The sequence below is a fragment of the Sinocyclocheilus rhinocerous genome, unplaced genomic scaffold, assembly GCF_001515625.1.
Source record: "Sinocyclocheilus rhinocerous isolate Xijiao unplaced genomic scaffold, SAMN03320098_v1.1 scaffold240, whole genome shotgun sequence".
Taxonomy (NCBI): domain Eukaryota; kingdom Metazoa; phylum Chordata; class Actinopteri; order Cypriniformes; family Cyprinidae; genus Sinocyclocheilus; species Sinocyclocheilus rhinocerous.
In genome coordinates this window covers 986,034-1,003,580 of record NW_015654534.1, presented here as the reverse complement: position 1 = coordinate 1,003,580, position 17,547 = coordinate 986,034, and the positions used below count along the sequence as shown (strand labels likewise).

At 39.7% G+C, this 17,547-nt stretch overlaps 1 protein-coding gene across 1 annotated transcript in view; it reads left to right on the top strand.

The window, feature by feature from the left end:
* LOC107717602 (glutamine and serine-rich protein 1-like) overlaps positions 1-14,821 on the top strand; it is a 15,802-nt gene extending 981 nt beyond the window's left edge. Inside the window, exons 2-14 of the mRNA XM_016524408.1 lie at positions 1,819-1,919; positions 2,009-2,164; positions 3,269-5,910; positions 6,034-6,748; positions 6,968-7,224; positions 7,946-8,062; positions 8,168-8,301; positions 10,212-10,432; positions 11,051-11,188; positions 11,290-11,387; positions 13,048-13,194; positions 13,358-13,453; positions 14,594-14,821. Coding sequence (XP_016379894.1) covers positions 1,819-1,919; positions 2,009-2,164; positions 3,269-5,910; positions 6,034-6,748; positions 6,968-7,224; positions 7,946-8,062; positions 8,168-8,301; positions 10,212-10,432; positions 11,051-11,188; positions 11,290-11,387; positions 13,048-13,194; positions 13,358-13,453; positions 14,594-14,734 — 4,963 coding nt within the window. The 3' untranslated portion in view covers positions 14,735-14,821. The remainder of the gene's footprint in view (positions 1-1,818; positions 1,920-2,008; positions 2,165-3,268; positions 5,911-6,033; positions 6,749-6,967; positions 7,225-7,945; positions 8,063-8,167; positions 8,302-10,211; positions 10,433-11,050; positions 11,189-11,289; positions 11,388-13,047; positions 13,195-13,357; positions 13,454-14,593) is intronic.
* The last annotated feature ends 2,726 nt before the right edge of the window (positions 14,822-17,547 follow it).

Genomic DNA, 17,547 nt, shown 5'->3' with positions numbered 1-17,547 from the left:
TTTTTGGAAATTGAAGTATGTACTGCATAGAGCCATTCATAATTCCTAAAACTGCATATTGTAATCTACTGTAATTTTCATGCCTAGATCTTTCTAATAGGTCATAATACATGACATGACACATCAGCCTGGAAACTATTAAAAGATAAAAATGTAGTGTATTATAACTATGTACATTACATTAACTGTTTACATTAACTGACAGTCACCACTGATAAGCTACCACTAAATATTGTAGAAACGTAATTTGCTGTAAAGTTGCTTTGCAACGATTTGTATCGTGAAAAGCGCTATACAAATAAACTTGAATTGAACTATGGTTATAATTATGAGAACTTATTAGCTGTGTTATAATTAGGGATGTAACGATTCACTCAACTCACGATTTTTACAAAATGAAATTTAAGACAAATTATTAATTAAATGTGTCCTTTTATTATTGCTTGGACAAAATGCTGCACATTTCTTTGTGAAATTGAAATATAACACTATAATAATATACTAATATAATGCATTAGGAATGGGTTTATAATGCAGCTTGTCATGTTATATAATCCTGCTTGTATTGTGTATTATCTTGTCAGAAATTATATAATAATACTATAGAAAAGCACTAAAAGTTTTTCAGTTAGAGTGTTTTCAGCTTATTTTCATATAAAAATGTGGCATGCCGTAAATTAAATAAAATAAATTGTGATAATCGTAATTAATAATCGCAATTACAATTTCAAGTGAATAATCGAAAATTATGATTTTTGTCATAATCGTGCAGCCCTAATACATTTATATATATATATATATTTCAGGTGATAGGGAGATAAGTTTATAATACAGTAACAAATGGACACGTATTTAATATTTTTCCAAAAGATTCTTTTTTTATATATAAGTTCCAGTAGGTTCATTAAGTTGTTTAACATTCATAGTGGGACTTGAAGTCTGTTCAGTAGTTGCATTTACTGTCTTTCTTTTACATTAAAATGATCAACTTTCACTTGCAGTTTAACATCTGAGTGTAAGCCACCAGTGATGGACTCTAAATTTGGTTTTGTCTGATCCTCCAGTTGTATGCTGCCACACTGTGATTAGTTTGCTGACTGTGCTACTAATTGAAATAGAGCAGTTACTAGGAATCCAACAGACTAGAACTAGCTGAGGGATATTCACTCTGTTCGTTTATGCAAGGTCTGTACACACATCCACACTGAAACCTTCAAAAACAACCAGGAAACAAACCCAAATGAATCTCCCCAGCTGTGACATTTACTTACGCAGATGTTTATTTGGCAAAATATATAGTGCGGATTTTCCTCTATTTAGCAAGAGATGTAGCATTGCTAAAATCATAACAGACAAACTAACCAAATAAAATAGTTGCCATATGTTTTCTTTGACATCTTTCTATTGTCTTTGTAGCTTGTTCCTTTTTGTCTCATTAGCTGTGAAGTGTAGATAGCACATTTAAAATGATTATGGTATATTGATTATGACGGAAAAATTATCAGTATAAATATGAACATATAACTAACCAATCTATGCAACTACTACTAGCCTATTATATACACTACTACTGCCAAACTAGTCTGCATCACAGAGAATTTGAGTAATATCTGCTATTATGTCTGAAATAGTTTGTTTTTGTTATACTAAATAGTTTAGAGTTGCGCGAACATGTACAGTAAACACCTCTAGGATATGTTACGTGTGAAGATACTGTTTATAAATCTTAATTGAAGATTAAAGATCTTTGCATGAGCTCAAGGTTGTGGTTGGATTTTTAAATGTACAAAATCTAAAGGTGACCTTTTTACTTTATAGTTCTAGTTATGGTTCTACACAGTTGGACTCTGAGCTCCTCCAACGGCAGACTTTTGCCTCTAGTCACCAGCCTACGTTTACCACCACCCACCATCCCACAGGTGAGCAAGAGGTTCAGGCTGTAATGGGATATAGTTACTCCTTGAAGTCATTGACAGCCTGTTGTCTGTCTATGATATCTCTCTCCTAGGAGTGTTTGACTCAAATCAGCACAGCACCGCCAGTAGCAACACTACTGAATCATCAGTCATGAACTTCCTCTCCGCTATTGAATCTAGAAGCCTTCAGGCTGGACCTGCTGGCTCGACTCTTCTCCCTTCATTTAGAAGCCCATCCTGGCAAACTGGTAAATATGTATTAGGTCTCTAACTTAGAGGAACCACTGAGGTTTTTGCTGCACCATCTTATCAGTGATAATTGGACTCATAGTTTCTCAGCTGCCAGTGATCCTTAAAGGGTCATGAAGTAGATAGTTGTGGTTATATGAAATAAACTAGCTGATGGAAGGAAAAAATGAAATAAAATGTAATTTCCCCTACGTTCCATTTATTAATAGGTCATCATTTAGTATTTCATGAACATTTTCCACCCTCCCTTAAAATTAAATAGGCCATTTTTGCTGCCTGGCCTTTAAGACTCTTTTATAAACTCCCTCTTTGCATGTGAAATGAATTAGCGCATTGCTGCACTTACACATAGGCTGCAAAGTTGTTGTTGTATATATTATAGTTTGCACTGTTCCATCCTTCGATAACAGTCTCATAGCAAAGTCTGTATTACATTGTGACACGTTCACAAAACCGTTCTGGCTGAAATGCACCGCTAAAACCATTACAGTCAGACTGAAAGAATCACGTTCCTTATTTCTGCTTACTCTTAGCATTAGATCTTGTGGTGTTTAGTAATAATAGCATCAATCCTGCGTTCTCCTTTTCATCTCACTGTAACTGGGCATGCCATGTTTCCAATCACTGAAACAGCTGAATGAATAGGTACAGAACAAGTAATTTTTTGCAGCTTAGTTTCTATAGATCAGTGATGGGCAAACTTGGCCCTTCCAGGCCACTTTCCTGCAGAGATTTGATCCAACCTGATAAAACTCACCTGCCTGTAGCTTTCTAGTAGTCTTGAAGACATTTATTAGCTGGTTCAGGTGTGTTTGATTAGAGTTGGAGCTAAACTCTGAAGGAAAGTGACCTGGAAGGGCCAAGTTTGCCCACCCCTGCTATAGATGGTCTGTTTGGACTGAGGAAAGTTACAGTTTAAATGGCACAATGAACTCTTTTATCTCATAAGATAAAGGAAGGATTTGATTCCTCATGATATGAGCCCCTTAAGTGGTATGGTAACAGAAAGTGGCATTTTAGTGCAAAAGGAAATTGGTTTAGAGATGACATGTAATTTAAATGCTGCCTGCAGTGCGTCAAACTTTCATTTTTTTCTGCTATAGGTGCAAACTCTTCAACAGAACTTTATCTCACCGGAGCCCTGCATCCATCAGGAACGTTCCCGACGCCTTTTGCGCTCTCATCCTACCAGCATCCTAGTGCCTTTCCTACCAGAAGCTTCACCACTACATCAGCACCTGCTGTTCAGGACAGCACTTTCAACTCTTCAAATGGTCTGCTATCCCCTAATGACCCTCTGCTGCAGCTCAAATCCTCCCAGTACACTGTGCCAACTGCTCTTGCTTTTGGTGGTACGTCTCTAGGGGCTGGCTTGCCACCCCAGTCCTCCACCTATCGCTCAGCACAAGAGTCAGCCCCACACCTCCTTCAGCCTCAGTTCAGCCTGCTGTCTACATCCTTGGGCAGCTCCCAGCAAGCCCCTCAGCCTTACGGTGGCCCAGTTTTCTCAAGCTCCATTGAACGAGCACTTCAGCGTGAATGTAGTGTGATCAAGCACCACCAACGGCCTTCTAGCACCCAGCCAGTTCAGGAGCAGCTGGCTAGCGGTGCTCAGCACTCCTTACAGGGTTACCTGCATGACGAGAGTGACGTTTCATATCAACAGGACCCTTCCCCGCACACACCCATACCCTGTAGTCCTGCGGGCGACCCTTCATCCCTAAACAGCACCACACAACAGAAGACTTCTCAAGCAGCACTGCAGCAAACTCAGGCCTACGCTTCTTCTGCCCCCTCCCCTGGGTTTTCCAGCTCATCTGGAGTAAAGGTTAAAGATGGTTCTTCCAAAATGGCCCAGCATCCCAGTGAGAACACAGACACTCAAGCCCAGGCAAGCTCTCCAGGCATACAGCCGCAGAGCTACTCCTCCCCAGCCCAGAAACAAAGCTCAGTAATCGCTAGCCAGTCACAACCGTACACATCCACACAGCTTCCAGGCCTGGTCTCCATTAGTGCCTCGCACACTTATATCACATCTCAAAGCCTGTCGAGCAACCTTAGCCAAACACAAACCTTCTCTTCTAGTTTGCCTGAGAAGCTTCCTTCGATTTACAAGACTGTCCCATCATTTGCTAGTCAACCTGAAGCTGAGACATCTGTGAGCCAGTCTCTTATTTATTCCTCTAGTCAGCAGCAGGATTTGCCACCTGTGGGAAACCGGGAAGGGTATGAGACACGGGTGCAAACTCTTTGCATGGGAAATCCTTCTCAAAGCTATTCTTCCAGCCACTCTCAGGGCCTGCCAACCATTAGTTTCTATACCCAGGGGCCGACATCTGCTAGCATACCTACGCAGAACTATGTGTCAAGTCAATCTCTAATCCCCATCCCTTCCTTCTCACCCAGTCGTGCCAGAAGTTTATCATCCACTAACCCCGGACAGGACTATATCTTAATGCAGTCTTCTCCTGGTAGCAAGACAGACATTGCCGTTTTACAGCAGAAGTACTTGTCGTCTGTCCACTCATCAACCTCCTCTCCTGCCACTCACACCCAAGCCTTACCAAACAACCAGTCCTCAGTTGAGTTAAAACCACACCAACAAGATGAACAGATGTTTCTTTCCTCAAAAGAGGGCTCTGAAGAACTTCCTCTTGAGGATGTGCAGGCATTACAGAAAGGCTCTATGGTGACCTCCCCTCAAACCCTTTCAGCCCATGAAGTCGGAGCACAGAACAGCACAAAAAATGACGTTTATGTAGTTTCGAAAATGGAAGACAGGCATAACACCCAAAGCGTCATTCGTAGTAACTCCCGAACGGAGGAGCAGATCCTTACACATTTGGAAACCACAAAGGAGCTCGCTACCAGTGCCAATACTCCCTCCGACCCCAAGAGTAACCCTTTGTTGATGCACTCCACCCATGCACCCTTGAGTGCCGACCAGCTGAAACAGCATACTCTCCTTCTGAAAGGGGCCAGTTCTCAGCAGCAGAACCTTCAGGGTCAGATTATCAGAGTTCAACCGACAGATCCCAGACACCTGTCTGAGGACCAAACACAGTTCATTAGAGTTCCCAGTGCCCAAGTTCTCCTTGATCCCACTCACATGATTGTTCTGCAACAGCCTGTACTCACCTCAGGCCAGAATCAGACCAAGCAGACTATGTATATGCAGTCTGTACCAGTCCAGTATCTCCAAATGAATAGCGAGACTGTTAATTTGACCGTTAATGGGCGTCACAACCAGCAAGTTGTCTCTCACCAAGTGCCCAACTCAACAGTGTCCACTAAACAGGACCCAACACAAAAAGACAACTTCAACCAGTCAAATCCTCATGACGCAAAGCAGAACTTTACTCTCAGTTCTGTATGCTTTCCTGACTCCATGCTATTGGCAGATGAGAGGAACATTCTCTCAAATGTCGATGACATCCTTGCTGCTACCGCAGCCGCCTGTGGCGTCACACCACAGGACTTTGTCAAATCCACGTCATCTGATGCCGACTTGTCATCGGTAGCCAACCCTGTAGACTCCAAGTGCAATTTTCAGTCTGCTGAGAACAGACTTGATAGTTTCCCATCTCAGCATATGATAATCGCTAACTCACAAGCCATGACTATAATTGGTGCTCAAACAACATACTCCAAATATGAAATGGAGGGACACCACGTGTTTACACTCTCAAACTCTAATAACCAACCAGAAGTAAGAAACAACTCTGCGCAAGAAATATCTGACAAGGTAGCAAACACTCATGAGAAAAATAATGTGTTACCCAATGGACATTTTGTAAACTCTAGCCATGGCTCTGCTTTGAATACTAATGGACTTGTTATTAGTAATACAACCTCCTCTGACTTTCAGGTGGCTGGCCAGGTGCAAAGTCAATCAGGATATCAGAATACTGAAAACGTATCAAATAATACAAGCCAGCCGAAGATATTGAAAGGCCTTAAAACTGATGATAGTCCTAGTGAACATCCTACAGATGGCCTTCCAAAAAAACGACCCAGATCAAAGGGTTCATCAAAGCAGTCTGTTGAAGATGAAAATTATCAACCCAAATCTCAGAAGAGAAGCACACAAGTTAAGCGTCAGAATTCACGTGCCAGTGAGGCAAGTTCAACTTCTACCTCAGAGGTTTCAAATGATAACTACCAACAGCAGGAGAGAATGTGTCAGAAATTAAGAGAGGTTGAAGAAAAACAGCCAGAGGTTAAAACTGGATTCTTGGGTTCCTTCCTGGACTTTCTTAAATCTGGATCCAGACAAAACCTATCATCTCCACCGATACGGTCACCCAATCGCAGTAGAAAGCCTTCGGCTTCCAAGAGGCCTCCTAATCCATTACTTATTCCTTTTAAACCTCCCCCTCCTTCAACCCCATTGATATATCCAGATCCTCAAAGTGTCATTTCTACAAAGCGACTTGATGAAGAGCTCCAGAGGAACCTGGAAACACTGCCATCGTTTTCCTCTGATGAAGATGATTCAGTGGGAAAAAACCAAGATCTTCAAAAGAGCATTACGTCTGCACTGTCATCTTTAGACGAGCCCTCAGACAAAAAGCAGAAGTTAGGTATGGAAGCTCCCTTTATGTAGACATTTTCTTTCATAATTCATAATAAACATGTCTAAATCATACTATTATAATATAATGTTTAGGAAAGCTTCAAGGACTGTATGTAAAGGTAAAAGCATGTTGCTGCTTAGTATTCGATTTTGTAAATAAATCACTGAAATTTAGGTATTATGACAACCCTCGTTCATCCTCTCTTGTTTCAACATAAACCTTCAGGTGACAATACAAAGCAACTTCAGACCTCCAGCACACAGCCTACTGATGCCAAGCCACAGGACCAACAGACGGCTGTACAGAAGATGTCTGCGGAGGAGTTACTAAAGAATGTGCCTCCAGACAAGCTAGCTGTTCAACTGAACTCAGTTGCTATCGAGGGCCTGATGGACGAGGAGCTGTCAGATAGTGGAGGGGAGGGCATGTACCGGGAGCGTGACGAGTTCGTCGTTAGGAATGAGGATATTGAAAGGCTGGAGGTATGCTGAGATGGGCTTTTATGAGCCTGTTGAAGTCTATATAAAATCAACCCTTACTTGCATGTTCCAGTTCGTATTGTGCACAATCTTTTGTGGACGTTGTTTCTAAGAAAGAAAATGCCTGTCTTTGTAACCCGTTCACCTAGGCTGCATGGGATATTGCTTTCTTTAACCAATTCTGATATGGAACAACCACTTGCATGATCCAGTCCAATTAAATATGCCATTTATTTAAATAATAATTAGTTTAGGGACCAATTCTCACTATTAACTAGTTGCTTATTAGCATGCATATGACTAGCAAATTGGTTGTTTATTAGTACTTATAAAGCACATATGAATGCCTTATTCTGCAAAACCATATTTTAGATCCCTTAATCCAACCCCATACCTAAACTTAACTACCTTACTAACTATTAATAAGCAGCAAATTAGGTGTTTATTGAGACAAAAGTCGTAGTTAATAGTTTAGTTAATAGTGAGAATTGGTTGCCAAACTAACGTGTGGCCAATAATTCATATTATGGAGCTAAATGCCATTTCATGTTGACGCTAAATTGATGAAACTACATATTGTGACGTATCATTTGTGGCTGAGCAGTTATCGATGTTTTCACCCACCTCCTATCAATTATAAGAGACATAGGGCAGACACTCTGTCTGTGTTTAATCAAACCCTTTGTCTCTTTAAACCTTTGATGTGTTGTGTTTTTGGGTGTAGATCACAATGAAGGCAGGGGTCGAACCACCAGCCATCTGGAAAGTGCAGAAAGCCCTGCTGCAGAAGTTTGTACCGGAGCTCAGGGACCAGAAACGAGTGTTCTTTGCCACCAACAGTGTAAGTGCCAATACAAAACATTAATATATGTGGCACCATAGTGTGTTTCCAACGGGTATCTCAAAATGCTTTGAACAACAGGCAGTGTCTTATCCTTTTTTACAGTATTTGGGGTACTTTGGTGATGCTAAGTTCATGTACAGGAGAGTACATGTCAAATTTCTTGACACAGTCAACAAGCGGGAGTATGTTCGAGTCTCCAGCAGGAAACCACGATGCAAGCCCATGCATTCAATGAGGTACAGAATGTATCAGGTCGGATTTTAAACATGTGGTTAGAAAGTAATGTTGAAAAACAGATTTCAGTCTTTCCTCATTTGTGGGCTGTACGTGTACATGCTGTGCGTAGGGTGTTATCAATATGGCTTAAAGTCAGGCTGAAATGAAAATTCACCCCATCTGTTTTCTAAATGCATATTATAGGTCTTATTTTGAAGAGTTCATCCATGCACTTTTCATTTGTAACATTTTTTTGACCTTGTAAAGTGTAATAAAAATGTCATTACTGGATCTTCCGGTAAAAACACCAGGGCCCGTATTTATCAAGCTTCTGAAAGTGCCATTTTAGTCTTAAGTGCTGATAATTCATTAAATTTAAAGTGTGTGAACCTTTGGGTTACGAGTCCGACTCTCTAACCATTAGGCCACGACTTCCCCCACTTTTACTTGTGATGTGATGGCGCTGAGGAGACCGAGACGTGCGCGAATCTTTCAGGAGAGGAAGAATGTTCTTGAAATGTTTGACGACGCAAGTTAATAAAACGGTTACATTTCCTCAGTTATTCAAACTGAAAACGAGCAAAGAATATTTACATTACCAAAGAACATCATAACTGACTTCAGTCTAGTGCAAGTATTATATGCTCTTTATAAACACTCCCGTTATAATCAGTGACGCTACCTACACTGTATCATGAATAAATCTCTTACCCCTTATTTACACAGCCACCGGAGCTGACCACGGCTACTCAGCAGCTGCGCCGCGGCAAGTTTCTGAAGCGGCATCACTAAAGATAGGCGCCTATATTTTTGATGAATAATAATAATAATAATCGACTTGCTGTTGTCAAAGAAATCAGCAACAGGCGATATCTCTGACTATCGTCGATACACGATACTATCATCTACCGGCACAACCCTAAATTGAAGGTAAATGCGTTGCACACATCCACTGGATTGGGTTGAACTGTTCTGGAACAGTGTTGTAAATAAAACTTAACCACTGATTTCTAGTCGTGTCCGCTTTTGGAAGAACAAACAAAGTAGTTTGGCTTTCGCAACGAAACACACAGTGTCTCCACGACATGGCGGCAGTGGCAACAATACTACAGCGAGAGTCAAAGTTACGCCTTCTTTCTTTGCGTGAACATTTGGGCGGTGTTATGCGAATCTTCCCACACAGTGACGTAGACATGTGGGGGCGTGTTTAAATTAGGTGTTTTAGGAGGGCGTGGCTGAGCGTTCACTTTTATAAAGAATATCTCTTTGGGTTTGAGACTTTAATCTTTGCGACTTTACGGATCTTCTGTATGCACAAACAGCTTTTAACACTCCAGAGACAAAGGAAAAAACATAAAATCGCATCGTATGACCCCTTTAAACTCTGCCACTGCAAGCTCACATTCATCAACCTCCACTTTCGAGGGCCACGCCCACATCTCAACATCCAATCAACAACCGATGCATAGAACCAAGTCCCCACCCTACATTTTTCTGTTTCGATAATCCGTTACACTCTGATGTACATCACAATATGGAAGAAAAGATCTGTCGCTACTTCCGTTTCATTGAGAATTTTGAGACTTTGGTGTCACCTGTCCTATGTTAATGCCTCCTATCATTTGTAAATGTGTAACTGAATCACATACAGATGAGTTTTTGCTTTCTTCACTAAAATGTCAAGCTGAACCACAGGCCTCTATTGTGAGGTCCCACTCAGCCAAATATTTTTCCATGGAACATCAATCTCCTGCCAGTGTGTTTGAAATCTTCAACATCAAACTGATCCCACTCATTACTCTATTCCAGCCAGCTAGCACGAAATTCACAGTGTTTCACTATCCGTCAGGACGGTTCCCTTGTTGACTACACTATTGATAATCTACATATTACACTCCATAAATAACATTCATTTATTTGTTGTTCCCAGAGGCTCTCAGGCTAAAGCTCTTCTGGCCCAACGATTCACTGCGGCATCTGTGTCGGACTCTCCCACACAGAAAACAACACAACAGAAAGCTCTATCGAAACCCAGACCCAAGCAGCCGAAACCCAAGGCTGAACCGCCGCCTAAAAAGAGAAAGAAATGGAAAGAAGAGTTCACGACATCTCCCTCCGACTCCTCACCGGAGGCTGTGAGCGAGGATGACGGTGAGACGTGACAGCAGGGGAAGTATGACCTTGTTGTGTTCAAATGTGCATCTGTGCACATCAGTGATGAGGGAAAAAGTGAGGCTTTTTGAACTAGTTGAACCAATTAGTTCGCAGAATGATTCACTGTTTCGAAGCACTCAAAACTCCACACACTAAGGACATCTGCTGGATAAAGCTGCGTAAATGCAACAAGAACACAGCAAAAATATGTTCAATGACATGTTCTGCAAAGTGTAATCTGAAATGTCAATAAATACCATTAAAAATAAATAATAATATGTTTAATTGATGTTATATTGTAGCACTTGTTTTGTGTACCAACAAGTTTTACAGATGGAATTTTATGAAATGTATAGAAAAATCGACTATTCTAAAACTGACAATATCACTTACAACCATACATTTAATATTAGCATCAAACCGCTAATATTTACTGAATTTTCTTTTAATTAGAATGATTTAAATTATTTCAGGTTGTAGTGGCTGATATTTTCTTATTCCATGTTTTTGGAATGTTGCACCCTAATTTCTCATGGGGGATCAATAAGGATCAGTCTGTATGTTGCTGTTGTTCCACACTCATCCTTTGTTCAATCCCATATATCCCCATCGTAGAGTTTATGCCTCCGGTTCCGTTCGCCTCGCGTTTCCTGAACACCAGAACAATGAAGGAAACCTTTAAGAGCTTTGTTGAGCTGCTGATCAGCATAGCCCTGGACGCGGACGTCATGAACGCGCTGGAGCGAGAGAACGGTGAGAAGTCGAGGATCAAACTGTCTGATTTGTAACAGGAGTGTTAATAAGTGGCACATGGTGAAGCTGACCTTTGTTGGTTGATCTGGTCCTGCATTCAGACGAGCTGCTGCTGCCTCACATGAAGAGGGTGGATGGAATGATCACAGACAACAGGCGGAGGCTGCTGCCCAAACTGCGCATGGGTCAGATCTTCAAAGTGAGTTATGAGTCACCATTTTCCATTTCGCCATCAGTATATCACAGTCCTGCTTCAGCTCACAATAATAATCACATTTAACACTGACTAATAGCTTCCGTTTTTATTTTATTTTTTTTGTATTGTTTGGGTTGAATTAAAGGAATAGTTCAGCCAAAAATGAAAATATGCTGAATATTACTCACTCACAGGCCATCAAAGATGTAGATGAGTTTGTTTCTTCATCAAAACAGGTTTGGAGAAATGTAGCATTCCATCACTTGCTCAGCAATGGATCCTCTGCAGTGAATGGGTGCCGTCAGAATGAGAGTCCAAACAGCTGATAAAAACATCACAATAATCCACAAGTAATCCACACCACTCCAGTCCATCAGTTAACATCTTGTGAAGTGAAAAACTCTGTGTTTGTTAGAATCCATCATTAAGACATTTTTAACTTCAAACCGTTGCTTCTGGCTAAAATACGAGTCTTCTATCCGTAATATTGAGGTCTCCTATGAAAACGTTGTGTTGTCTGAATCAGGGAGAAATAAAACATCTTAATGATGGATTTGTTTCTTATAAACACGCAGCTTTTCTCTTCACAAGACATTAATTGATGCACTGGAGTGGTGTGGATTACTTGTGGATTATTGTGATGTTTTTATCAGCTGTTTGGACTCTCATTCTGACGGCACCCATTCACTGCAGAGGATCCATTGGTGAGCTAGTGACGTAATGCTCAATTTCTCAACTCAAACAAATTCATCTACATCTTGGATGGCCTCAGCGTGAGTACCTGAAAATGAAAATCTGCTGAAAATGTAAACTATTCCTTTAAAACCAACTAGTTGACTAGTAATTAAAGGTGGGGTAAGCGATTTTTCAAAAACGCTTTAGAAAACTGATTCGGGCCGACTAGCAAAACAAACTTGTAGCCAATCAGCAGTAAGGGGCGTGTCTACTCATGATGTGGAGGAGAGAGCGTTCAGTGCACAGGACAGACATGAGCCGAGCGACACGACAAAGCGACCGTTGAAAATCATTTGAAATTTGTGTCAATACGTCATGAATAGAACGCAGCAGCAGTTTTCTGTCGGGGATTCGTGTCATGCCGCATCCAGTGTAGACCATAGATATGTACTGTATATATATCTATGGTGTGGACAGCATCACTGCTTTGTTTCACAGAACTAATCATTGCCTGGGTTGCGTACGTATGTGTGGGGCGTAGCTATCAAAATAGAGGCGAGACCCTTTTGGGGTAGGGGCGTGTTTGTTTTGGTGATTTCAAATGTCAGCATTGGCTACCAGAAATCACTTACCCCACCTTTAAGATAACCCATCAACCTGTTGGTTTCGAAAATATGTACTTTTACACATCCCTAGTAGAAAGGCAAAAAACGTCGAATACACAATCAATTGTGTTAGTTTTTTTGACTTGATCATTTCTCTGACACAGCCAGTGAAAGAAAGCACTGCTCTTCACATGCACAGACATTTTGTTAAAAATGCATTTGATAGATTTTTTTGTAGGCTTGCAGATTTTGACGCATAGAAATTTTGGAATGTGCATTCAGACTGATGAAAATAGATCTGTGCATGTAAACACAGACACTGTGCTTGCTTATGATTTCAGGATTATTTTAATACATGTTATTTTGTCTGTTTTGTCCGGCAGAATGCATTAGACAGCTTGCCTGAGCTGTCCGTGGTGACCGAGCTGAAAACAGACTGCGAGACTCCCGTTTTTAAAGTGAGGTTAAGTGGGAGGGCTTACAACAAGAAAACCATGAAGCCCTCGAAATCGCCCTGCAAACTTCCCCTGGTGAGTATTGCAGGTCTAGCAGTACAAGTGTTGCTAATACCAAATATCCTGATAACAACTAGTTACATTTTTTTGACCACTAGGAGGTATACCATACTGGCTTTTAGGTCACTGTAGATACAAAGTTGCAGTCTTTATTTCTCTGTTTTTCCCACTCGATCAGGAATACACAGTGGATCAGCAGAAAACGAAGTGGTTTTCCCTTTATCACTCTCTACAACACTATAAGTACCACACATACCTGATGTGTATGGAGGAGGTGAGGCATTAACGTTTGTTTGTGCGAGTTTTTGGATGGATAACCAATCTACTAGTCCTTGCTGACAAGCTCTAGGAATCTTTGAAAGCATCTTGTTTTGACTAGCGGTGTTCATATCAGTATCAGCTCTGACGTGTATTGTTTTATCCTCCGTGGTAAAAGTGCTGGCTTAAGCAAAATAAGACCTGAACGTTGGCCTACCGCAAGGTTTCCCAAACGTTTTGTCAGCTGGAACCACTTAGACATGAAATATTTACTTGAAGCACCCCCAGAGATTTTACATTAATATTTCAATAAAAGAACGACACATTTGCATATTCACACATCTCTGATGTTGGTTAATGGTTAAATGATATGCAGGTAAACAGATTAAATATTTAATTTATTATTTATTTTTATTAATTTATTATTTTATGTATTATTTATTTCATATTATTATTATATTGTAATTTTATTTTCATATAAATATATATATTTAATCTCATATTGCTCCTGCTGAAAACATCAAAAGACCTCATTCAGGGTCTTCATTAGTATTATTATTAGTTTTAACTGTAATTATAAAAAATAAAGACATTAACTTTTAGTGTAAAATATCATTTTACACTAAAAGTTAGCAATATTTACATCTTAAATTATTCATCCTTAAACGTTCAACCCTTGAGCTTCTATCTTTTTTAAATTCTCAAACTTTTATTTTGGAGGAATGCTGGTGAAATTCTTCTGTCCACAGAAATGTTGGAAATTATTTAAAATAAAGTGAACCAAGCGCACTCTGTTAAACTCGCAGAGCATACAAACTATTCTTATTTAATTAGCTTTTGATTTGATAATCACACTAAAGTATATTGCATTTTCTGTTTTATTTTGATTAATTGTTCAGCCCAATTTATTTATTTGTAATTTTACATTTGATTTAATAAATTATTAGCCTTTCATCAACTCACATACCGTGCAGTTCCTTCATGTTGAGCTATGGTGCTCATATGGGAGATTCGGGTTTGAATCTGGTTGCTACCACCGAACAACAAACTCAGAACACCCTAAAAAGTGACATTTGTCTCTTTAGAAAATGAAAAATATAGTTTATGTTTACAATACTGTGGGTCCTATGTTTCTTCAGTGTGTTTCTCTCATCAGATTCGGTCGTTGAAGTCGGGAGGTAAAGATCTGGGGCAGGAGGAGACGGTTCAGACATGCATGGGCAACAGGACATGGGTAGAGTGCCTGTTCGATCGCTTCGGGGAGCTTCTGACACAGGTGCAGCAGGCCTGCCTTTGAACAGAAGCCTAGATTATGCTGATAAACAAGCATATATGTGACCCTGGACCACAAAACCAGTCTTAAAGGTGGGGTAAGCGATTTCTGGTAGCCAATGTTGACATTTGAAATCACCAAAACAAACACGCCTCTACCCCAAAAGGGTCTCGCCCCTATTTTGATAGCTTCGCCCCACACATACGTATGCAACCCAGGCAACGATTAGTTCTGTGAAACAAAGCAAAACCAATGTTACACCGTGTCTACACCGGACGCGAGTGGCGCGGCGCGACAAAATACTATAGAACTCATTATAATCAGTGATGCTGTCTACACCATAGATATATAAACAGTACATATAATTTTTGATTAGCATTATGCATTGCTAAGAACTTCATTTGGTCAACTTTAAAGGCGATTTTCTCAATATTTTGATTTTTTTTTGCACCCTCAGATTCCAGATATTCAAATAGTTGTATCTCGGCCAAATATTGTCCTGTCCTAACAAACCATACATCAATGGAAAGCTTATTTATTCAGCTTTCAGATGATGTATAAATCTCAATTTTAAAAAATTGACCCTTATGACTGGTTTTGTGGTCCAGGTTCACATATGGGAATGAGCATTCATAAACCTGATGAACCTGCTTTAAAGCACTATTGAGGACAGACATCTGTAGGAAGAAACTATGAGGGTTTTAACAAATGGAAATAAATAGACCAAACGGCTGCCGTTTTCTGACATCCACAGAGACAATGGACTGTGGTTTTACATGTAAACCCGCTTTAGCTGTAGTTGAGTGTTGTCTGTACTGAATCAAGGTCTGTGTCCTTTTCTCTTATCAGTAAGGACCAGAATTGATCTGTTATGCGATACATGTGTCTTGCTGAGAACCTCCTTCGGTTTAAAAGAATAATATCAGTCTGTAATTGTGGTTTGGAGGGCTAGGTGATTATAAAAAATAAAATTATACATAGATATATATGTAAAGCATCCATTTTTACATCTGAATGCCAAATTTATATATGATAATGTACATTTTGTATAGAGAGCTTGTTTGTCAGAGGATTCTCATGACGTAATATAGAACACTTACCCGATGTGCTTTTGAAACTCTTGTTTATTATAACAGAGTTGGTGCAATTCTAATACTGCTTTTGTGATATTTTGTTTCTGAGATAAAAATCTCTTTATACTCTTGTCTTTTTTTCTCTCAAAACATTTATTTTATCTCACAGATGTATTTTTCAGAAGGAAATACTGTTGTCATTTGTAGATGGCCTATACATTTATATGTCATATGCACATTGTATACTACATATAGGAAGTTCCTTTATTTGGGGACTTTACAAGTTTGCCACCGTTTTGAACGAATTACTGTGCCGACAGCATTGAAATTAGTTTTTTGCTTTTCAGGTGTAGCTGTGTTACACACTACAATGTTTTTGCTGACATGTGAAAATAAATTTCCTATTATATGAGAACTTTGAATGAGTACTTCATTTATAAATGATCATTATTTGATGGATGAAAACAGATGGATTTTTTTTTTTTCTTCACAATACAACTGAAGTCATTGCTTTAAAACTTCTTATTTTAAATCTCTTTCGATCTGTTTAGTACCTTTTCGTAGCAGTTTTTTTATAAAGAATATCTCTTTGGATTTGAGACTTTAGTCTTTGCAACTTTACAGATCTTTTTTATGCACCAAGAGCTTGTAACACTCCAAAGAGAAAGGAAAAATTGAAATCGCATCATATGACCCCTTTAATGACTTATTAAAGGAACACGATCCCTTTTCTCATTAGTGCACATTACATCATTACGCCATTAGGTGGCGACGAGTGAGTCATTAAATGTTTATTGATTTGTGCAACACAAAGCAAGGGACTTTATGAAATATTTAGTCATTGAATCATTTACTAAACCGATTTTGTTCATAAATGTGTATCGTTCTTGAAAGAAGCTACTGTGTCTTGCTCGGAAACTGTCACGCAGCTGTCGATTCTGCTGTCATTCTTCTCGAACAAACTGCTTTCGTTGGCGGACCAAAATGAGAAAAAAAAGTAACTCGCAACATTGTGTCTAAAATGTAATAACTTATTATTTATTGAACTGTTGTATGTAAGCAGTTATACTGTGATTCGACAACTTGTTTACAACACAGCAATGCATTCGGAAAAAAAACGTTTTATACAGTCTATGGGAAAAACATTGTCATTGAAAGGGAAAAACAACTTGTTCAGGTGATATATAGTGCATTCACCATTTTAATGTTAGAGCGCAGAAATTTGTAACTTGAATGTGCTTCCAATTATTTTAAATGTATCAAATCCGTCTGTAACGGAGCATTCGCGCGATCACATCAGACCAACTTAAGTGATTAACAGCTTGCATCAGCTGCTTTTATAGTGTGCACGTAGTCTAAAAATCATGGGTAATTTTATTTCAATCCCAACATTTTTTTTTTTGTGTTGAAGTAGTTTTTGTGTAAGCCAGCTTCTGGGACAGGACAGTCGCAACAACCCAGCGGTTGTAATAAGCGCAGGTATTTGCATCCTCTGTTTAAGCTATAAAATGGTTTCTTTGCTGATCTTTTTAAAGGGATAGTTAGGGATAGGGATACGTAAACAACGTATGCTGTTCTGTGTCAGCTGCGTCACTTTTTCCTACGTTGTTGTGATTTGATCTGAACGAAAACAGCGTATCCGGCGCAGCTGACACAGAACAGCAAACGTTGTTTACGTCCAGCTGATACTCTCCAAAATGGCGCTACAGGGTGACGCGGAGGAGACAAATTGTTGAATAATGTCTTTTTTTTTTTTTTTTTCTC